General features: G+C 35.8%; 1 protein-coding gene across 1 annotated transcript; it reads left to right on the top strand.

Annotated features, from left to right (window-relative positions):
• Positions 1-614: 614 nt before the first annotated feature.
• On the top strand, positions 615-24346 carry LOC306858082 (coiled-coil domain-containing protein 6-like). Its single transcript, XM_079398476.1, has 9 exons — positions 615-925; positions 3750-3899; positions 6918-7046; positions 7126-7229; positions 8179-8339; positions 9935-10091; positions 11952-12052; positions 13050-13171; positions 21145-24346. Exons 1-9 carry the CDS (start codon positions 692-694, stop codon positions 21313-21315), a joined length of 1329 nt encoding a protein of 442 aa, XP_079254602.1. The 5' UTR covers positions 615-691; the 3' UTR covers positions 21316-24346.
• The last annotated feature ends 761 nt before the right edge of the window (positions 24347-25107 follow it).

The following is a 25107-nucleotide window of genomic DNA, read 5'->3' as shown; positions in this document are numbered from 1 at the left end:
TTTTCTTTTTGAAGCACATTTTTTTTCTTTAGATGTTGAGGTGAAATTCACAAATTCATCTTATGAAGTTCCTCATATAAACTCAAGATAGAAAGGTTCATCATACTTCAAACAAGCCGCTTTGTTCAAATGGATGGAATACTTGGAATTTATGAACTTTTTGAGGACATTTTTGGTTGCATGGACTTTAAATACAAGCATAAAAATGATGAGAGAATATTAAAAACATCTTAACTTGTTCTCCAAAGATAAACAAGTCTTATGGGTTTGGAATATGATGAGAGTGAATGATAAATATTTTAGATGAACTAACCCATGTTACCTAGGTTAACATAGCTGCATTCAGTTGAGTTCACGTAACTTATATGAATTTTATAGCTGTCAAACATACCGAAAACAGACCCTGGTGTCCAGCTTTCTTTAGCAGGCTCAACTAGTGACAGCTACCACATGATTGCGGTTTAAGCTAACCTCTAAGCAATAATTTACACCTTTATAATGATACCTTGAATTGTAAACCTACAGAGAGCGTAAGGACTTGAATCAGTTCTAAGCCCCGCCCATTTCCAGAGCGAACCGTTTGAACGAACCGATTCGCTCAAATGAATCGAATCACTAGAGGTCGCTGTAGCGACTCCCATCCTACAGCAGTATTTCATTCCTCATTCCCTCACAGTCACACTGATGCTCAATGATGGCGGATAGCGCGAGTGAGAGCGACACGGACGGAGCCACCCCTCAGTGCTCCTCATCCTCGTCCTCCTCCATCCTTATCTCTTCGTTCCGTCTAGAGGAGTTGACGAACCGCCTGGCTTCATTACAGCAAGAGAATAAAGTGCTGAAGATCGAGCTCGAGACGTTTAAACTGAAGTGTAAAGCTCTGCAGGAGGAGAATAGAGACTTGCGCAAAGCCAGTGTCTCCATAGTGAGTCATTCACAAATGTTTTGACAATTAGTACTTATTTACCTGGATGCTAATGAAAGCTAACACTAATAATAATGAGTTCAACCATTTCAGGTGTTATTAAACTTATTTACAGTAGCTGTCGCGGTAAAGGTTCACTGAAGCTAATGTGCTAATGATTAGCTTTTATTGTCTCATATTTTCCGTTATATCTTGTTAATAAAAAAAATAATAATGATAATTTAATGCACTAAACAAGCACCTTTTATTTCCCCTTGGATGTGTTTAGAGTCTAAGAAACTGTCCGTGAAGTATTAATGCTAGCATGAGCTAGCAGCACAATAAGAAGTTCATTTGGGATAAGAATGAACTTACTCTGGGAATATCAGCCTCATTTTGATACAGAATAATGTTACTTAATTAGTTGAGTGAACTAAATAAGTATCTTGTTTAAAATTCAAGATTCATGAAATCGTGGTATTGTTATTTTTGAAGTGACACTACAGTTAAGTACAGTAGCTTGTGCCAAAGGGAGCACGATCGATGTGACTCCTATAATATATTAACACACAATATTGACTAGCTTTGGTTAGTTAGTGATTATTCTGCGCATGGTTGGTTTAAAAAAATATTTGGTTGTTTTTTTTTGTTTGTTTCAGTTTATTGAACTTTTAGTCAAAACGTGTATATATATATATATATATATATATATATATATATATATATATATATATATATATATGGTTTAATATTTTGTCTCATATCTGATGTATCAGCATTTTATGACTCCTATAGTATGAATGTGGAGCTTTATGAATAAAAGAGTGCTGTAATTTTATTCAGAAGCCCAAACTAAGCAAAAATATTCAATTTGGTGCTATTGCTTTTATTTTTATGGACGAAAAGTACGATGAAATTCTGATACTTTGTAATTTAGACTATTAAGATGTTTATAACAGTACAGCAGACTACTTACATAAAATGCATAAATGTCATTTGTCAATCTATATCTTCAAATAATGTCTCATTAAGATGATATTTAAATGATTCATTTCTTAATTGTAGGGGCAATACATACATTGCAATCCAATGCAATGATGATTGAGAGATGAGTGTGACGTGTGTCATTTTAACCTATAAAAAGGATGTTTGGATAGTAAAACCTAGGTTGTTAAACCTAAGTTTAACAACTCAGCCCCCCCCCCCCCAATTTAACCCCCCTGTCTGCTATATTTTCTTGTACCATTGTCCTCTTTTAAGCTAAGAAATAAGTCACTTGGCAGTTCTCTCTCAAGTGGTTCCACTGCTGCCAACATTAAGTCTGCATATGATTCAGTGGTCTATCTAACACTTTAAATTGTCAGGAAATGACTTGTCTTTAAAAGTTTTGGTAATTGCTGAATTTAAGTTTTAGAGAGGGTGTACTCATTTATGCTGTGCACTATATATGTAGAAATAACATCTTTTCTGTTAGACTTTCAGTTCCTTATATGTCATGCACATTGGTTTTAGAGTGCATTGCAAATTGGTCTCTATACAAGCTAGATGAACTTGGCTTGTCTGTATATATCCTCATTCATGATGTTTTCCTAGGCCCAGTTTTGCTGCCTCCAACAGTTATTGTTGCAGCTGCATTTAGAAACAAACATCATGCTTGTAGGGCTTTAGTTCAGCATTAAATAGCAGTACACTTTATATGCATAAGCGGTCAAATGCAGCCAAACTGATTCTGTACTGGTTATGAAATATCTACACAAAGTGTCACTTTATGATTCACCCAGTTGCAGTACCATATGACACTGAAATCTACTGTCACATAGTTAAGCAACTCTTTATAACATGCTTTTCTGGTAAAAGTTCTTGTGCAAAAATGTGCATCCTTGTCTACACAAGGTACAGTGACATTTAGAGTGGCAACTCTAAGAGAGCAAGAAACATCCAAAAATACAGTACACAAAAAAAGAAGAAATAGGCTAAATATACAATAAAATAAAGAGAAAATCAAAAATGTAATGATCACCATTCACCACAACAGGAATTTGATAAGAAAATTTACTCCCCCACAGGCCATCCAAAATGTACATGAGTTTGTTTCTTCATCAGATTTGGAGGAAATTAGCATTACTTGCATCACTTGCTCAGCAGTGAATGGGTGCCGTCAGCCAAACAGCTGATAAAAACATCACAATAATCCACAAGTAATCCACATGACTTCAGTCCATCAATTAATATCTTGTGAAATGAAAAGCTGCATGTTTGTAAGAAACAAATGCATGATTGAAGTGTTTTAACTTTAAACCATTGCTTGTGGCCAAAATACCAGTCCATAATCCATAATAAGGTTTCCTCCATCTGTTGTCCTCTCGCATCAAAATCCACCAACATATTTTAGAACTGTTTTTGCTTGCAAGTGGTGCTTAATCTGTGTTTATTTTCCTCCTGATTCGGGTGACACTTTTTTTTTTTTAAATGGAAGAATTATGGATAGAGGATTTATATTTTAGCCTGAAGCAATGGTTTGAAATTAAAAATGCTAAATTTCTCCAAATTTGTTTCAATGAAGGAACAAACAGATCTATATCTTATATGGCCTAAGGGAATTTTCAGCAAATTTTCATTTTGGGTGAACTATTCCTTAAACAAAAAGCTTTTTCTTCATTTATTCTCAGCCACATCATCAACCATACATTACGATTATATACGCATACAAAGTAAAGAAATGCGTTCGTTGCTCAGAGTCAACAATATAGGGTAATGAAACACAACTATTTCCTGCTACTGATATATTTTCAAATGTAGACTAACGTTGTTCAGCTTTCAAAATTTTTTTTTTTTTTTTTTTTAGCAAGCGAGAGCAGAACAAGAAGAAGAGTTCATCAGTAACACTCTTTTCAAGAAGATTCAGGCCCTGCAGAAAGAGAAAGAAACACTAGCGGTCAACTATGAGAAGGAAGAGGAGTTCCTCACCAATGAGCTCTCGAGAAAACTTATGCAAGTAAGTGCTCAACTGTTGTCCGGTATGTGAATTGGATTTGTTCTCTTTGGTCTGCACTAAAGGATATGCGCTAACGTAGTTTAAGGGGTCATCGGATGTTGATATGATTCTTTAGGATCTTAATGAAAAGTCTATAACATATTTTGGTTAAAGTTCTCAATGGTAGTGTAAAAAACACCTTTTTTAACCTGTCAAAATCAGCTCTGTTTTCAGCAAGCTGTTTTTAGTCCATGTCGCTTTAAATGCTAATGAGCTCTGCTGACCCCGCCCCTCTCTTCCGTGGAGTGACTAGCAGACTGTAAACTTCAGCCGCGAAACTGGCTGACTAGCACGTTATTAAGAAAGGCGATTTGCAAAGATTCATTAAAAAAAAAACCTTATACTCCGTTCAAGTGTTGTCAAAAGACCCGGTACTTCGGTACCAAGTCGGTACTAAAAAAATGAAAACGTCACGGTACCAGGTTTTTTTAAGTACCGGTGGTACTGAGTACCCAGTCAACCCGGTTCTTAACGCATACAGAAAATGCGGACAGAATCGAGTTCTAAAAACGGAATTTACAGTTTAGCACGGAATGTCACAGAGTTTGTCAAAGTTTGGATGAATTAATCAAAAGTAGGTCATTACACTTAAATCAAATCGCGACATGGACTAGTATCTGTAAATATTAAGGCGCAAAAGTTGATTCAAATATGAATCCTGCCTGTTCTGCGAGTCTGTGAATGAATGAATGGCAGAGACACGCTTTTTTTTTTTTTTACTACATTCACTGAAGCGCGTGTGACGCTCGCGGTGATTTCATCATCTGCCGTCTCAATGAGGACATAAATACATAAACAACATCTCCAGAACTGCTCTGAGAGTCACTTCACGAGCATTTTACTGTTTCATTTGAGTAAAACCAGCATCATATCATATAGCTACACATAGAAATTTAAAGGTATTCATGGTAACCCGTCAAAATAAACGTTTATCTTTAAGATATTGTGCCAAAAATATATTGCTATTAGTAGAATGTATGTGATACTATTACTACTGTTGAAAATATTAATAAATCTTTATTTTTAAATAAATAATCACTCAATATTTCTTCCATATTTTATATTCCCCTTTATTTACCCAAACAATTAAATGTTTTTTAATTTCATTAATTAAAAGACATTAAATTTGGGTGAAACTTGTTTACTGTTTTTCATACTTTATTACTTGCGGAAAAACCTGAAACAATTTTAAATAAGCATTAAAAATGGCATTGATTTTTATACATTTTATTTTTGTTTGCCTTTATTAATAAAAAATAGTGTGTTTTTTTAATTAGCATGTTTTTGTACTTTGCTTTGGTACCGAAATTGGTGCAGAGAACTGTGTATTTTCATTGGTATCGGTACCGAATACTGAAATTTTAGTACCATGACAACAACACTACTCAATTCTTTTGTAGATGAAGCTGGATCACGAATGATTCGCGTGAACATAAACACATTTAGGCAGATAGGGGATCGGCGCCGTTCATTATTACATCCAACAACAAAACACCTCAATCGCTTAATCAGAGATGTTCTTGTTCTTGTCAATCAACTATTGTGGGAGCAGTCTGTACATCATTCTGACAGGAACTACATCATTCTGACAGGAATCTCAGAACAGCCTGATTTGAGAGAGGGGATTTAAAAAAAAAAAAACACTGGTTTTTATCATTATAGGATGGATCTGTACACACACTTCATCACACATTTATGTTCAAACAACTTGTAAAGTGAATTTTGCATCCGATGACCCCCTTTACGATTGACGCTTGTACCAGAGCATTGAGTGTTGCTCGAGCACATATTGCATTGCAAATGTAGAGCACATGGTACAGTAAAAGAAGATGATTTCCACCTTTGTGTTCAAAGTTCTAGTGATAAGTCACTGAGGGACAGTACAGGAAATGTTGTTCCAAGGTCTGCTCTGTAAGCAGCCTTGACCAAGTTTTCTGGGATCATTTAAACATGCATACAACCTTGTTAAGAGCGATAGATTGCAGTTTCTAAACTCACCGTCCAAGGACAAAGCTTCCTCAAAAAGCTTCCCAATTCCACCACACTGTTGAGGTTTATCTGACTTTGAGGCAGTGATTCATTCACTTTAGGGGAACTGCTTTAGCAGTGCTGTCTTTAAGGAACTTCTTATAGCTTAAAGAGTCAGGGGAGTTCTGTTTGTCCTCAATTTCTTGTGGAACATGAGAGAAAGAGCCAGAGATGGAGTGGGGAAGAGAGAGCTGCAGAGAAGCATATGGTCACCTGTGGTTTTACGTATTTCCTCACAGATGGGAAAATGTTGAGTCATGAGTTGCAGTTTGTTGGAAATGCAGCTGTAAGCACTCAGACTCAACAAATCCCAGCTATAGCTAGAAATCGGAAAATGGTTTTATAAAAAAAAAAAGTAAAGAAAATTACTGGTACCATATATGCTGATTTGGAGCTCAAGAAACATTTGTTATTATTAAAGAGAACTGGTAATACACAATGTAGAAAAAAATACTAGGGCTGTGTTTGAAATTGCCCCCTATACCCTTAAATAGGGCACTATTGGAGGGAACAGCTATTCATAGTGGTGTCCGTAACCATAGTGGACATTATCGAGTGCATTCATTCAATCCCATAATGCACCACAATAACAACTGATGTGCACTCAGTGGCTAGAGAATACCCATAATGCACTGTAAGGGTCATGCCGAATAAATTCCCGTGTATCACCAGAAGATGGTGCCTGCAGCTGAATCATCCATCCATTTTCCAAACCGCTGGTCCAATGTGGGTTCCCATGACAGAGTTCAGTATAAATCTTTTCATTACTTCTGGAGCTGTGAGTTTGCTGGGTTTTGCAATGATTTTAAAACAGCAAGGTCAAACTATGCAGAAGCAGCCACTTTTCTGGCGGAAATTCTTCAACCATGTGGCTTGAGCATCTTCAGTCTAACACACAATATTTTCATAGTTGTATCAATTTGAAATCCATTTTCTCTATTTCTTGCTCAGTTACAACACGAGAAAGCCGAACTGGAGCAGCACTTAGAACAGGAGCAGGAGTTTCAAATCAACAAACTGATGAAGAAGATCACAAAGCTGGAGAACGACACAATCTCCAAACAACTCACCTTAGAGCAGGTAACTCCTTCAAATCTCATGCAGTGAGATGAAAAAAAAAATGATTTGCATATATTTGAACTCTTTTGTGCTCTTTTAGCTTAGACGTGAAAAGATTGACTTGGAAAACACCTTAGAGCAAGAACAAGAAGCTCTTGTGAATCGGCTGTGGAAACGCATGGACAAACTGGAAGCAGAAAAAAGGCCAGTGCTGTTCTGTTGTCAGTAGCGGCTGCTTTGAGTAACACTGCCACAGCTCACTTCTGAAATATAAACACTGCCTTGTAACTGAGAAAGTAGTGATGCCACTTTGAATTTTTAAAGTGCCCTACGTGTGCTGAGCACCTGCTTATGTGTTTTATAGGTCAGCTACAGTGGTGTGAAAAAGTGTTGGCCCCCTTCCTGATTTTTTATTTTATTGCATGTTTGTCACACTTTAATGTTTCAGATCATCAAACAAATTTAAATATGAAACAAAGATAACACAAGTAAACACAACATGCTGTTTTTTTTTAATGAAGGGAAAACTAAATCCAAACCCACATGGCCCTGTGTGAAAGTGCTTGGTTCTGCAGCAGGACAATGATCCAAAACACACCAGCAAATCCACCTCTGAATGGATTAAGATAAAAAATGAAGACTTTGGAGTGGCCTAGTCAAAGTCCTGACCTGAATCCTATTGAGATGCTCTGGCATGACCTTAAAAAGGCGGTTAATGCTCGAAAACCCTCCAATGTGGCTGAATTACAACAATTCTGCCAAGATGAGTGGGCCAAAATTCCTCCACAGCGCTGTAACACTCATTGCAAGTTATCGTAAACGCTTGATCGCAGTTGTTGCTGTTAAGGGTGGCCCAACCAGTTATTAGGTTTAGGGGGCAAGCACTTTTTCACACAGGTCTATGTGGGTTTTGATTGTGTTTTCCCTTCATAATAAAAAACTTCATTCAAAAACTGCATTTTGTGTTTACTTGTGTTATCTTTGATTTAATATTTAAATTTGTTTGACGATCTGAAACATTAAAGTGTGACAAACATGCAAAAAAAATACAAATCAGGAAGGGGGCCAACACTTTTTTCACACCACTGTATATCTGTACGATTGCTTTCCTGATGAAAGAGATTTACAGATCTGCTTTGTTCCAACCCTGCAGGATTCTTCAGGAGAAGCTTGACCAGCCTGTCTCTGCTCCGCCGTCCCCCAGAGACATCTCCATGGAGATCAACTCACCTGAGAATATGATGCGACACATCCAATTCCTCAAGAGTGAGGTGGAGCGGCTGAAGAAGAACCTCCGCACTGCAGATATACAGCGTAAGTACCGGACTGCATTTCATTTAATCTTGGTCCTTTGACAATATAAAATATAAACGTGCCCTATTTATTTCGACAACCAGTAAAGCACTCATTCATCATATCTATTCATTCACGAATATTCTGCAAAGAAAAATTTTCTCTTTTGTAATCTTTTACCCAAATGTAATAATTTGTGCTGCCCCTGAAACTACTTTCCTTTTCATCTGATGATCAAAAATGACAGTACAATCTTTTCACAATTATAGCCAGGTGTTTTTTTTTTATGGTATAACATTTTATGACCACTAGATGGCAGTACATGCATTGACAAGAACAACAACAACCGGGTTTTTGTGATGCCATATGGTGTCCACTTTATTTTTATATTTCATATAATCTTAGTCTTCTCCCCAACAGTCCACGCACAATTACATCACCAAAGTTTCATTGAATCAGTGTTATTTAGTATGGACATGTGATGAGGTGAAGGTGTCAAGTTATGTTGATATGCTATCACAAAACATTTTCTCTGTTTCAGCAAAACCTCGTCGGTTTATTATAGTTAACAAAAATTAAACCATGAACATACTTGTTACTTGAAATAAAATATAAAAAAAGTGTTTTATGTATTTATATTTGAATTTATTTATATATATATATATATATATATATATATATATGTATATGTATGTGCTGTCAAATGATTATAATAGGATTTTTGTTTACATATGTGTGTGTACTGTGTATAACTATGTATATATAAAGGCACACACAGCATATATTTTGAAAATATTTACATCTATTTGCTTTTATATATTTATATTCATAAATTACATCATACATAAATATATTTAATATATAAATGTAACATTTTTCTTTTATATATATATATATATATATATATATATATATATATATATATATATGTGTGTGTGTGTGTGTGTGTATTTACAATATACAAATATACAAAGTACACACATTATGTAAACAAAAACATTTATTTTGGACTAATATATATATTTATTTATTTATATTTATTTATTTATTTATTTAAAGAACACAAGAGTTCAAATATATGCAAATATTTATTTTCCCCTGTTACCTGCTCTAAGGTAATGATCTAAATGATAAATCCTGCTAGCTGAGATGTATATGATAATATTTATTTTAATTTTTTCAGCTAGCAGGATTTATCATTTTCATTTAGTTTAATTTGATGTACTATAATAACTAAAGTGGAAATAAAAAAAAAAATAACAAAACTATGTCGCGATTTAATAAAAGACAAAAACAAATAAATAAAAATGACAAACACAACAAAATTGCTAAAAAAAAGGAAAATATAAAAATAAAACCTCATTTAGAATATTAATTAAAACTATAATAGTTTTCCATGACACTAAAATAATGCTATTTAGATTTTTGTAAAATAACACATGCTCTGATGTGGCAAGTGATATTTCTATCAACTGGTCCAAAACTTTCTGACAGTTGCGTGCTTTTTATTATATTGAACTCATTTGGTCTCATGGTTGTGCATATGAACAAATGCACTGTTACCGTATGACTTCACCATAAAGATAAGCACTATGAGTGTGTGTGTGTATCTACAGATACAGAGAAGAGGGCTCAGTACATAGAGGAAGAGCGCCACATGCGGGAGGAGAACATCCGGCTGCAGAGGAAGCTCCAGAGGGAGGTGGAGCGCAGGGAGGCGCTGTGCCGGCAGCTCTCTGAGAGCGAGTCCAGTTTGGAGATGGACGATGAGAGGTACTCCCCAAAACACTGCACATTTTGTATGTCACCTAATCAAACACACCTGATTTAACTCATCAGTAGAGACTCCAAGGCTGTCTTGAGGGGACAGCCATTTTAAGTGGTGTTCGAAACCATAGTGGACGTTCTCGAGTGCACTCATTCAATCCCACAGTGCACCGCGAAAACGAGTATACAACCGATGTACACTCAACGGCTAGAGATGACCCAGAATACATTGTGAGAGTCGCGCGCCGAGTCAATTCCCACGTCTCGCCAGAAGATGGCGCCCGCAGCTGAATCATCCATTCATTCATTTTAGAAGCGCTCGTCCACGGCGTAATACAACAAAGGTACAAAATGAATTGTAAATTGACTATTAGGGTTCAATCTTACTATTGGAGCTGCCCGTTTAAAGTGATTATTAAACAGCAAGCAAACTATGCAAAAGCAGCAGTCCTTCCGGTGCACTCAGTGTCCGAATTCACTCACTCGTTTTCATTCACTCCTTCAAGTGAACTGTATGAGTGGACTAATGTAGGGAATAGTGAATGAGGGTATAGGGGGCGATTTCAGATACAGCCCAAGATCTGAAATGGGTTTGTCAAAGGAGACATGCAAAATGTGCAGTAGTGCAGGGGCTTCAGGAATGTGATTGAGAACCACTAGGCTATGATAATATCATAATTGCTGTTTTAATGATGTGGAAACTGACATTATGAAGTATGTCACTCACTTAAAAAAAAAACAACAACAACAAATGCACGCTTTCACTGCATGATGTAGCTTAGTAGAATGTATTTGTTCGTAAAGATGATTTGTTTCATATTTTAAGTATAATTTTTTTGTATTTCAGTATTCAAAGTATTATTTTTTAAAACATTAATCTGGTATTAATGCAATTCTATTTGCAGTGTAAATATAGCTAAATGTTTTTTTAGGTGCAGCTTCTGTGTAGCTAGTACGTTGCAAAAAGCATTTTGTTGATAGTGATTTAATTTCATTGGTAACAGCCAGATTACTTACAAAACTGTGCATTTAAAGTTACATTACGTCAAGGTTTCCCAAACTGGGGTTTGTGTAGGGACTGCAGGGGGTTTCGTGAAAAGCTAATAATTTATTAAATCATAAAAAGGTTAAATTAAAATAAATCATTTTAAAATCAAAGTAAAAAAAAACTTACTAAGAAAATAAACTATTTTGTTTGTTTACGTGCATGTGACCAAAACCAATGAACATGCAAATGTAATACTTTTTAATTTATTTTGAAATATCGGTTGTACTTCAAGTAAATATGTTGGGTGAAAGAGAATCAGATGACGACAAAAAAATGTGTGAATATGTGAATTTTAATGAGTTCGACAAAAGCCTTCCAAAGACATAGAAATACATGGTTAACCTACAGAGTTGGGAGAGTCAATAAATAATATATAATTTATTGCTATTGCATAAATATGTAATCCATAAAAGAAAAACTAGTCTGATTACAAGTATTTTAAAATGTAATTTAATCTACTTACTAGTACGTAATATTTGGAATCTGATTACGTAATCAAGATTACAATTCAGATTGAATTTACTGATTAAATGTAGCAATTTGACAAAAGATGCATCTAACAAGGTTACAAAAAATGCCCTGGTAATCATTTGGCAAATAATTCTCACACAACTTTGAATTGAAACGATATGTAGAATATGAAAAGCTTTGGGAGTCAGCTGGCCACAACAGGCCTAACCAGTCAGTTTACCAGCACAAAAACACACTCAACAAAGTATTGTATAATTATCATTTTGGATAAAATCCCAGGATATTTTGCCTATGTAACACCTACTGCTTCAATTAGCTGCTCTATTCTAACCTCTATTGTTATGCAGGTACTTCAATGAGATGTCCGCTCAAGGCCTACGTCCTCGTACCGTATCCAGCCCCATTCCCTACAGCCCCTCCCCGTCCTCCAGCAGACCCATCTCACCAGGTACACCAGGCTTACTTGCTACTTGCATTTTATTTGCTATTGAAAATTGTTTTAGTGTATGGGCCACAGTTTCTATTGTCTAAACTGATTCAGAGTTCAAGTTGACTAAGTTCCGATTCAGTCCACACCTCTCTTCAGGAACAGGTCAACATTCCTTGGCAGAGCAGAATATTCAAATTTTTTTAACCCTCAACACAATAAATCCCCAAGCACATAGTACTATAGAAGACTTAGAAGATTTCTTTAGAAGTGGAATGCCTGTCTAGGCAGGTTTTTTGACATTATGGGTGCTCCGATGATTAAACAAACATTTGTCTGAATAATAGGCAGCTACAACAAAAACCTAATTTTGACTGAAATCTAAGCATTTATCCTTCAATTAAAATGTCTATCTAAGATAGCAGGAAGATTTTAAGGGAAAATACTATAAATATTTTATTAAAGTATTCCAAACTGGAAATGCAGTCATCATTTACCCCTGTCGTTCTAAACCTGTGGAATGACTTTGAGACACACAAGATGAATTCTGAAATCATATCCTGGCTGCACTTTTCAATATAATGAAAGTGAATGAGGACTGGATCTGTGAAGCTCCAAAATTGCAAAAAGCATCAATAAAAGGGCTTCATATGACTGTTTTACTATATTACTAGTCTTCTGAAGTTGTTTGATTAATGTTGGTCAATTCTTCTTACAAGGCTATGTTGTTATTCATATATATATATATATATATGTATATTCATTTGATATCTATGAATTTTCTTTTAGATCAGATAGTTTCAATAGATTAATCAAAACTGGTCTAAATTATTTATTCACTAATGTTAATATTTAGTTCACTCACTGATTTGACATAAAAGAGATGACTTGAATTTCTATTCTCACAAAACTCCCTATTGATTTAAAAATGGCAACCAGTATATTAATGCTGTATGTAATGTGTATCAAGGAATTTGCTAAAGCCTTGCTGACTTTCTACGCATGCTCTGTTCTGCAGGGTTGTCATATGCTAGTCACACAGTGGGCTTCACCCCGCCAACTACACTGACCAGAGCAGGCATGTCCTACTACAACACACCTGGCCTGCATGTCCACGTAGGAGCCTCTCACGGCATTGCAGTGAGTTCCTTCTGCACCATCATCACTGTCTTGTTTTCTCTCTCTCTCTCTCTCTGTACATTCACATAAAACATTAAAGGGGTCATATGATGCGATTTCAAGTTTTTGCTTTCTCTTTGGAATGTTACAAGCTGTTCATGCATAGATAAGATCCCTGAAGTTGCAAAGACGTAAGTCTCAAAACCAAAGAGATATTCTTTATAAAAGTTAAGACTCTGCCACACCCCCCTAAAATTGCTCATTCAAACACGCCACCACATGTTTACGTCACAATGTGGGGAGATTTGCAAAACACCGCCCATATGTATACACAATGAAAGAAGGCGGAACTATTATTTTCGCTGTAGTATTGTTGCTGCCACCGGCGCCATGTCCTGGAGTCCCTGAGTTTCATTGTGAAAGCGAAACTACTTTGTTTGGGCTCACAAAAGAGGACACAACTAGAAATCAGTGGTTAAGTTGTATTTACAACACTGTTCCAGAACAGTTCAACCCAAATATTCGAGTGTGTGCAGTACATTTTATGGAGGACTATTTCCTGATCCTGGAAGAGTAGCCTACAATGCAGGCTTGCACAAAGGCTGTTTCTATAAAGTTTGGCAATTCCAACTTTGCAAGGACAGTCTGACGCTTCTGACTCACAGCCTGTAAGTATGTTTCTGCTACTGACTATTCAAACGCGAGTTTTGAGCTGTGTAGAGTTGTGCTTGTTGTTTGTCGTTTCTCCGATCTCAAATGCAGACATGGTAATAAAAGACAGTATAAGTTATTATAATCAGTAGGGCTGTGTATTGGCAAGAATCTGGTGATACGATACGTATCACAATACAGGGGTTGCGATACGATATATTGCGATACTGTAAGCAAGGCGATATATTGGGATATTTCTTATTTTAGGAATAGGATATATATTTTTAGGAAAGCTGTCATTAAGAACACACCACCATATGCAAACCTTAGCAAAAAATAATAAATAAAAATAGTTTAACCAGAACACACTGGGATCTGCATTTGCAATAATCGGTCCCTATATCATTGAACATTATTGAACCACTTTTTGTGCAGTACGAGTAAAGGGGGAAATATTCAAGTGCTTGCGTGATTCTTTAGTATAAATATATATATTGTATGTATAAAATGTATTTTATAAAAAGATACAAATACATATTTATAGACTCTACTTTAAAGGTTCACAGTTTAAGTTTACAATTGTGACATGCAATGTCATAGCATTTGATCTGAACAAAAAATTACATCTGCTTAATATCAATGAAAAATAAAGTGCTTGCAGGATTCCTAAAGAAAACAAAACAATTGTAAAACAATCAAATAAATACAGATGTTAAACATTCTCAGAACTTTTCAACTTGGATTTTTCACAGGTTTTTCAGTTTGTATTTATGTTCTGCGTAGAATCGCCGAGGCCGCGACGCGAGCACCGCCCCAACTGCACAAAACGCCCCCGAATTACGAGAGAAGGCTGCAGCTGCACGGCAACTCTACTGCCCACCGCACCCCGCGCAAAGGCTCTTCAACACAGGACGCGGCAAGCGGCAGAACCGAGGTTGCACTCGCGCCGCAATCCCGGGGCGGACATTACCACAAAAGCCCAAATAGTGCCACACTTCAGCTTTGTACATCGAAACGAGAACTGGAACAATTCTTTCATCCTCCATTACTGGCATTGAACTATATTAACGCTAACATTAGTGGAGTGCCCTGATGCTAGTATTTCCTGTCACTGTTTAAGTTCAGAGATGAAGACTAGCGGTCGGTATATGAACTCAAAACGAAACAACTGCCATTGGAGAATTGATACAGTATCGCCAAAAAAAATATCGCGATACACGTGTAACGATATTTTCTTACACCCCTAATAATCAGTAATTGTGTCCACACTGGATGTAACAAATGCCTAGTTTATAATGGGTTTTATTGTTTTAGTCTCGTCGCGCCGGGACATGGCATCACAGTACGGTGAGGGGTGTAACATTTCCATCTCATGCTTGAGGTATTCGGCCAATCACAACGCACTGCATAGCTGACCAATCAGAAGCACGCCTTGCTTCTCAGAACGATGAGCTTTGTAAAAATCGACGCGTTTCAGAAAGGCAGGGCATAGAGGAGCAACAATAATGTACAGAATGTGGCAAATAATGTGTTTTTTGAACCTTAAACCACATAAACACATTGCATTACACCAAATACACACAATGTTCTTTTTAGCAACGTCATATGACCCCTTTAACATCAAAACTAACATCACGTCTCACTAAGAAAAATTTGCAGTTAAATGTATTAATTTGAACGAACAGCTGTTTATGTATCTAAGACAGTCACATGCATGCCGTCAATGTGACAGATTTTTTTTTACGTGTTTTTTCTTTTTTTAATATTCTAATCACTTTTCTGTTGCACTACGAAGAAAACTGGCCAACCAATAGAGATAGGTAATAACGTCTTTAATTCAATTCATGCTTATTAAAGCTAACGTTATTCAGATTAAGAGCTGTGAGTGAAAGACAACTGCGCTACAGACCTGTTCCAAAATCAATCTGTCGGTGCTTCTGAAATTAGTGAGGGTGCTTGCCTTCATGCACATCTATTCTGACATATTATGTTTTGTCCAGTCCATAGTTATGATTATCACGTCATTGCGATTTCGAGAGAATATGCAGATGTCACTTCCGAAAGTTTGTTGCAAGCATGCCACATGGGTCCTATTAGCAGCATGAAAAACGAAACTTCTATTCAAATTCTGATTAGAGAATAGGCTATATACAGCAAAGAAAGCGCGCAAAGTGTGCTTCCTTAAAAAGCTGTCACTCATTTCAGTTTATCGCGATCTATAATTCCGCTATAATCAATGAATCTGTCAACACGGCACAATTAATCTCTTATTTACATCACTTCTACACTTTGTTCATTATAATCAGAGGATTTGTGTCGTGAGCTTCCAGAACTCTGGACTCAACAAGAACATTCGCGTTCTGATCGGTGAGTGGATTCTGACTCACTAAACCTCCTCTGAATGGCCATTGCGTTATAGAAATCAACAGAGATGTCTCTGATTTGCTAGAATGTACAACTCTGCAAAAATAGAGCGCAAACACAAATACACATTTGATTCTGACCTGAGGCGGCTGCCGGTTACTTTCGTTTTGTTGTTTGTTTATTTAGTTGCTTCTTTCGTAAGTGTTGAACTTGGTTACATACGTTTTCCTTAAATCATCCTGGCTACCCATTTTTTAAGTCTCGCGACCTACCCGAGGGTTGCGACCCAGGGTTTGAAAACCACTGACTTAAGACATAAACGGTGTTTAAGTGAATACTCTCCAAGTGGGCCATTTTGACACACTTTTTTGCATATTTGATCTTTTGGACACTCGTCAGAAGCCCAAAGTGTAATTTGCTTGTCCGTTCTAGAGTGCACACACAATTCAGCCTGGGGAATAGCGTCTCTCGCGGATTAATCTTCTTTCAATGTTTCATCAAACGTGTCCCGCAAAAACGTGGCTAGTTGTTTTTTAATAGTTTTACCTCTCATCTTTTTTTTTAGGATGCTTGGAAGCTAAAATCAAAATCAACAATAAAATTTGCTTAAAGTGCCCCTATTATGGGTTATGAAAGGTGCATATTTTAGTTTTGGGAGTCCCCAACTACAGGTTGACATGCATGGAAGGTAAAAAAAAAACACCTTAATTGCTGCAGTGATTGGTCGATTTCATTTAAAACAGTGTTTGCTTATATTTAACACAAAAGTGGCACCTAGTGGCAAAGAATGAATTAGCATTTTCATTCAGACCAACGCAATAATAAATTTTTACCAGGTCTGCGCACACAACAAGTGGGTGGGAAATATGCTATTGTTTCATGCTGACAACATGAAATGTCTTGGGATTCTTTATAAAAATGTCTCGTTTCAATGATTTAGAGTCGACTTTCTTTTGAGAGACAATAAATTTATACACGGTGCACTTTCAAATTTAAAACTTTGCAGGATGTTTTCATTCACTTAGAGCTGTGTTACAAGGTAATTTTCAAAAATCCATAATAGGAGCACTTTAATATCACAGCCACTGGCCTAAAGTGTAAGCAGACGTTTTAATGTTTAGTTCTCTCCTCTATCATCACAATTAAACAGGGCTTTCATGTTGTGTGCCCTGAAGCTCCTCCACGTGAGCACAATCTCTCTTCTGAATTGCGAATAGCAAAAATGCATAATAGACAAATGTCCTGATATTATTGCTTAAAAACACTCTGGTGGAATAGAATTTGCAAGATAATATATATATAACAATAATAAATGTATGTGTACTTTCTTAATTTCTCTAACAGAACCATTAATGTCAGAGCTTTTCTATACGCCGGTCATTCATAATTTAGCCCTGGGGCCGATGTTACATAAAACAGCTGTTACATAAAACGATCATTTTTTGGCTCATGAACAGGGTATTTTGCTAAGCGACAGTCACTATCAGTGGAAGAATCCAGAAATGGCTTCCTTTGTCTCTCTAGTCTTCTATGATGTTGTTTGATAAACATCATAGTGCATATAACATTTTAAAGTAACATTCCCGAGTGACCACTTTATTTCTGCTACTGTCAGAGTGAATTTTCATGTTCATGTCTATACAGACAAATCGCATGTGGACAATTTTTGTGGGGAACATTTGCATTTTTATGAAAAGGCCATAAAGGTGCAGTCACACTTACCTTTGTTTGGTGAAATTTTGTGAGCAGTGTCCAGTCATTTAAACATTTTTAAAAGAGAGCAAAAAAAGTTCCCCACAAATATTTAGCTTGTCTTCAAGTTGATCATGCAATTTGCCACATGTACCTACAGAAAGCTGCTTGATTTGAAAGTGTACAATGTATAGTGGAAGCTTTTTACCCACCTAATTTTACTTGCATTATGCTAATGTGACTGCGCCTTAACTCAGTTCACCTAACAGTTCATTCAGGAGATCTGAATAATTAGCACAGTTTCCATGCAGGCCTAGTCTTTACTGTATCTTATTGTGATGTTGATTATGTGCGAAAGGTCATTTAAATTATATTTCAAACGTGTGTAACCAGATGATCTGCAGAATCCAGCCTGTGTTTCCACTGATCTGAGAGTCACAAGATGACATAACTGATTATTTAACTACATAACCTGCCCAGAAAAAAAACATAGCTCATCATGGCCAAGTGTTTAGACTTTTGAGAAAGTATCACAAGCTGCTTTTGGTGGAAAGTTCAGAAGTGAATAAAATCTTAATATACGTGTGTACCTGGCCGGCCAAATTTTTGGAATAATTGACTATGAATCAACAAAAACTTTTTCCAAATTTTCCTTGTATTGTAATCATTATTAACACATCATATAACCATTGCCTAAATGTGTTCATTGTTCCTGTTGAATACTAAGTGCATGATTTGTATAACTTTATAACTGTACATTTCTGCCACATAGTTATTACACTTTCACCTTTGATAACGGATCACTCTTATTTGTAATGTAGAAACATTACTTTTCTGTGAAGCCGCTTTGAAGCTACATGTATCTTGGAAAGCACTATACCATTAAAAGTGAATTGAACTAATTTATTTGATCAAAAATGTTGAATTTTCAGCATCATTACTACAGTATTCAGTGTCACATGATCCTTCAGAAATCATGCTAGTATGCTGATTTGATACTCAATAATGGTTATTATTAACGTTAAAAGCCGTTTTAGCTGCTTAATGTTTATATATATCAATAGAAATGTTTCTTGCTTACCAGATTTCTGAAGGATCATGTGACGCTGAAAGCTGGAGTAATGTCTATTATACTATTGACTATTATAATAACAATTAATTATGCATAATTACATGCAAGTAAATCAAAGCCAAACCCTAATCCTAACCTTATAGTAAGTACGTGTAGTTCCTGAGTAATATTTATTAACTACTAGGGATGCACGATATTATCGGACTGATATCAAAATCGGCCGATAATGACTGTAAATGTAAATATCGGCATCGGCCTGACATGCAAAATTATGCCGATATGTCTTGCCGATAAGGGGAAGGGGTTAACTCGCATGTGCTCAGGGTGTGCTAGCGATTAGATCACGTCAGCAATGTGGCTCATTCTTGAAGCAAAGTTTTGTCTGAATGATGAATAGATTGACTGTTTTGGATCGCTGCATTTAATGTGTGAAGGCATGTACAGAATGACTCGTTCGGTGTGGGATAGAGTAAACAGTTATAGCACAAGCAGGGGCAGCAGTGACAGCCTCCCCCAGGTCCTAATGCCCGTTCGGTAAGTAGTTTTAATAGTAGGGGCGCAGTTGGCCTACTTCTAATTAAATTAAAAGTAAAATAGCCTACACAAATAACATTTAGACTGTGTTTCTGATTAAATAAAGCAGTAATTGATGTAATAAAATAAGTATGTTTTGATTTAATGGTCAGAAGCTATAGCTTACATGAAAAAAAAATCACAAACATGACACTTGTAAATTAAATAATTATATATATATATACTGATTTATTCATTAATGTGTAACGTTTTATTTTTTAAACAAATCATGAGCTCTAAAAGATTTTCAGAATTTTTACAACTCTTTTGTTTTAGACCATCTACAAATGTTAAATCTTAAAATAAAATATTAGGGTTAACACTGCATCTTTCTGGGGGGAAAAAATGCAGCGATTGATATAGTTGATTTATATTTATTTTCAAAGCTTCAATGTACTGTTAAAAAACCTTTATTATTTTTTATTTAATTCTAATAAATAAGTTCTTGTTAAAAACTAACCAAAATTAATAATATTTTGCTTATAATTTCTGCACAGGAGAGACTTGTTGTTTCCAAACAAAAGGAAATATATCGGTATCGGCATCGATGTCGGCCAAAATGAGTTAAAAAATATCGGCATATCGAATATCGGCAGAATTCCAATATCGTGCATCCCTATTAACTACATGTACTTACTATAAGGTTAGGATTAGGGTTTGGCTTTGATTTACTTGCATGTAATTATGCATACCCATAAAATAACTGTTTTGTTGTATTTTTGGTCAAATAAATACAGCTGTGGTCAGCATTATCAACGTTGGGGAGGAACTAGTTACATGTAACAGAATTATGCAATTTAATCACAAAATGTAACTGTAATCTGTTACAGTTACTTAGAAAAAATATGTAATGAAATTACAGTTACTTATGAAACTGGTAACGATTACAAAGAGGTTAGATCTGAATATGTTCACACACGTACAGATTTGATTGATTTCTTTCCCAAATTGATCTCAAAATATGAAACGCCAATGTTTGAAGAGTTTGACAGAATTTGATAACTGTTTATTTCCTATTTGGGTTTATGTATATGCTTTATTTTTTTTAAATTAACTTTTTTTTCTTTCTTTTTTTCAAGACATTGTTAGATGCCAGCGTTTCCTATAATAGCTAAAGAGCATAACTATTCAACTATATCTTATGATTTTAAACCTTTATTTAACCTCCGAACGATCTCAAGGTAAAAAGAAGCGCTAAAGTCTGATTTTGTGGTGGCTGTTTTAAAATTATTATTATTATGATAATTCTATTGAAGAAGGATTTTGAAAGTCTGACAGTAATCAGTGTTGAGTTCTACTGTAACATTAACCAAGCCTGCTTTAAATGTTTCAGAAAGATTAACAGTTGGAAAAAAAGGTAATCGAATGTAATAAAGTAATTTAAATAGTTACACTATTACATTTTAAATAGGGTAACATGTAATCTGTAACATATATTACATTTCCAAAGTAACCTTCTGAACACCGAGTATAATAGCATTTAAAAACATTTAAAAATGTAGCTGCCAGAACTCGGTGAGGACATTATCTGTGGAAGCACACATAGTGGTTCTAGATAGGGCTGATATGAATCTTCAGGTGTTTTAGACATCACATTTGTCATATCCCATGACAGTTTATAGGTTATTTTCTCCCCCCACAGAGACCCTCCCCAAGGAGAAGCAACAGTCCAGACAAATTCAAGCGGCCTACACCCCCTCCTTCCCCCAACACGCAGGGTGGTGTCCACCCCCCGCCTCCCCCTCCACCCACCATGCACCCGATATCATCCCAGGCAGCTCCACTGCAGCCGCAGCAGTCCTTGCAGCCATAGAGTGAGCCATCGCAGGACTCGAAACAGAGCTGCTTCACTGTAACATCCCTCAAAGGCTTAACAATCCTCAATGTCTTCATCTCGCACTGAAACCATTCATCTGTGTTGTTCATAGTTCTGTTTGGAAGCGTTGATTGTGTCCACTTAGGATGGTGTGTGAGGTGCAGGTATTTCTAGCTCAGAGGGAATAAACATCTCTTCAGTGTATAGCACTGTTTTAGCAAGCACTTATTGCTTTGGCATTAGTGTGTGTCAAGCGATCTACGCCTTTAGCAACCATTGCTTGGTTGTAGATGGATAAAAAAAATACTACTTAGGAAATGATGTGGTCATATATTTTTCATAGTTGAATATTTTTCCAGTGTTCAGACACTTTAAAAGTGTCAACCAGAGTGGACCAGCAGGACATTGCAGAAAGCCACAGGTGTGCTTCTGTACTCAAAATTAAATCGTGGTCAAAGCAGCTAATGGCTTTTTAAGGATTAAACTGCGGCCCAATATCACTTTTGAATTCTAGCAAGCAAGTGTCTCAGAAAGTGATAAAAAAAAGAGTCAGCCTGCTTATGCAGCCGTATGCTTTTGGTTGTTTCCTTATAATCACATTTTGAAAGCAAGACAGCAAAATACTTTGCATTAGTAATAAGTCTCCAGAAGAACTCATATTTCATCCTAAAATTAGGGAGGAAAAAAGAAAAACATAAATATTTTGTGAATAATGAAAATTAGGCCTTTGTAGGACCAATTCCTATTATTATAATGCAATGCAAAATAAATAAAAAAATCCCATTTGGAATGTGCTCAACTGTCTATAGCTAAAATATTAACATTTATTTCGAAATATATTTGGATTTCAGAGCAATACATCTTTTTACATTGTGGCTTTATTTAAATGAGCACATTTTCCTTACAAATTATATCATTGTAATGGGGAAGAAAAAAAAGTATGTAGAGTTTAATTTTGGAGTGAAATATGGCACCCTATTAAGTGACTTTTTTGCAGTGTTCACGTGAGAACTCTGCGGTAGATGACTTGGTGTTTTGTGGCTGTTGCAGGTGCAATGCTTTGTTGGCATCTGCCAGACTTCTCCTAGTGGGTTCTATAAGCTTTTGTTATATTTCAGCCAGACACTTAAAACATTAAAAAGACTAGTGTGTGCATGCATGGAACGTTTGTCTCTTTTCTTATTACAAACACACCTACAGCTCTTTTCTATGGAAGCCCATTTCCGCCACTGAAAAAAAAATTAAAAAGGTTATTGCGACATTTATCTCACAATTCGGCCTTTTTTGCTCATAATTGCATGATATAAACTCTCAATTGCGAGACATAAAGTCGCAATTCTAAGAAATAAAGTCAGAACTGCGAGATATACACTCACAATTCTGACTTTAATAACTCGCAATTGCGAGTTTATATCACGCAATTCTGGAAAAAAGAAAAGTGGCAATAATTTTTTTTATTATTATTCAGTGGCGGAAACGGGCTTCCATACTTTTCTGCTAAACGGTGTCTGGTACCACTGTGATGTTTTTTTTTTTTTTTCGAATATACTGAGTTATAAAAATTAGTTTGAACAATTGTGCAAGGAAGTGAATTAAAGCGTGTGTAAATAGACTTTTGTATGCTTTTCAAAAAAAAAAAGGAAAAAATGCCTATGGGGGTCCCTTTGAAAAGCGTTTCCTCCACTAGTTTGTGTTTGTGAGTTCATCTTAGACTCCTGTCATCGGTGAGCTTTTTAGGATTGTCAGAGTTACCGAATAAATCACAAATTGAGATGCAGCTGAACAAGACAACACGAGGAAGCGCTTCTTATTTACTGTGAATAGCTATCATTTCATGCAGATGAAAGTAAACCAGTTATTCATTTTCTGGTACTAACCAGCTGGATTGCAGTTAAGTCAGTTGTTTTGGAGAGGTTAGCTGTGGCCAGGTGGACGCTAGGCCGTGATGTTGAACAATATCTCACAAAAACATCACTTGTGTTTTAAACATTTTTAAACATGTCCTCAGTGCTTTTCATATTTACTACAGGGTGTGTCTGTATTTTCTTTTCATCTTTTATTCTTTACCATGTATTCTCTGAGAGCACAATTCATTCGATTGAGCAGAAGAACCAGGAATGTTTTTTTTTTTTACTTTTTACTGTCGTCATTGTAAATATTCATGTGTTTGTATAGAAAAAGAATACTTGGTATTGCAATTCTGTTTCAACCATTTTCAACTACTTTTTGTCTTTTCCAGATCCACCCAGCTTTTGTTTTTAAGACTGTTGACGAATGAATGTAATGTTTGCTCATTTTACTGCTGTCACTAACAGATGGGACACCTTTGAGCCTTAACTCACTGCGCTATTGCTAAATCGTCTAGCTTTTCCCCACATCAGACTATTAAAGCCTTAATATGCAAATTTTGGTCTATTTCAAACGTTTGTAAAGCAAGAACATGCTACGTTATGTAATGGTTATTTTGGTTATTAAAATGATGATGATGATCGTGATGATTTGAAATTGGTGTAAAACTCATGACTGTCTTTTGAAGTATGTCTTTGCTTTATGAAGCTAAAGCACTTTTTATGTCACTCTGGATAAAAGCATCTGCTAAATGCCTTAAATATAAATGCTTTGACATGATTGAATTGCATTGCAAATGTACCACCTCTTCACTGTGTCAGTTGTCAACAGATTATATCGTTGCATCAACTTCAATCTCACTATTTTTCCCATGTTGCAAAGTAAAGGTTTCAACATAATTCACCTAACATTTTCAAGATGTTGTGTATTCTTAAAGGTATTTGAGAGATTTTGTGGGAGTACTGTGTGGAAACCTTTTCTGGCAGCATTTGGTCTTGTGATGATTTTTTTTTTCTTGTTCCCACAATCTTTGTAGTGCATTCCTGTTTAAACATGCACCGTGAGTGTCTGTCCCACTGGCAGATTCTCAAGGGCCTGCTTTGATGAGGATGGATGCTTTCAAATGTGCATTTTAAAGTTTATGTGTGTGATCACAAAACAAAGAGTAAAGCTACATGAGAATATCTTGATCTCTGCATGAGAATACAGTTCACTCACACAATATCCTGTTGCTTTTCCATATAAGTGGTGATATTTTGCCCCTGAGTTGATATTTACCTTCATTAAGGCCTTTTTTTTTTGGAACCATATAAAAATGCTTGCAACTCTTGTCACTTAAGTTTAATCAGCTAGTCATGTAAGGTAATTGCAACTTTTTATCTCATAATTCTGACTTTTTCTCAGAATTAAATATATAAACTCATGCTTCTGAGGGAAAAAAATCAGAATAAGGAAATAGAAATCAGATTTCTAACTTTTATAGCAATTCTGACTTTGCATCATTCAATGTCTTTTTCTCATGAGTGGTGCAACTGTTATATGACAAGTCTGAGATTTCTCGCAATTGCAAATTTATATCTTGAGAAAAAAAAAGTCAAAATTGTGAGATGTAAACATGACAGACTTTCATAATTTTCGTTCCACGTTCAATATATGTAAAAAAACAGCACGGGCATTCTCCAAAGTATCATCTTTTATGGAAGAAACAAAATCTTATGTTTGAAACAACATAATGGTGAAGAATTCATGGCTTCATTTCAATTTCATTTTCTTTTTTTGTTTATGTTGTAATAACAAACATTCTAAATTCACTTAAAAAATATAAATAGTTGACTATGGTCCCTTTAAGATGTGAAAGCAAGCAGATGATCCCGGTAGCACGTGTCACTGCTGTATTGTCATCAACCGGTTTGGACTGAACTGCAGCGCACAGTCACGAGC

Source organism: Barbus barbus, assembly GCF_936440315.1.
Source record: "Barbus barbus genome assembly, chromosome: 38".
Taxonomy (NCBI): domain Eukaryota; kingdom Metazoa; phylum Chordata; class Actinopteri; order Cypriniformes; family Cyprinidae; genus Barbus; species Barbus barbus.
Note: the sequence above shows the minus strand (reverse complement) of the source record. Positions and strands in the feature narration are given on the sequence as shown.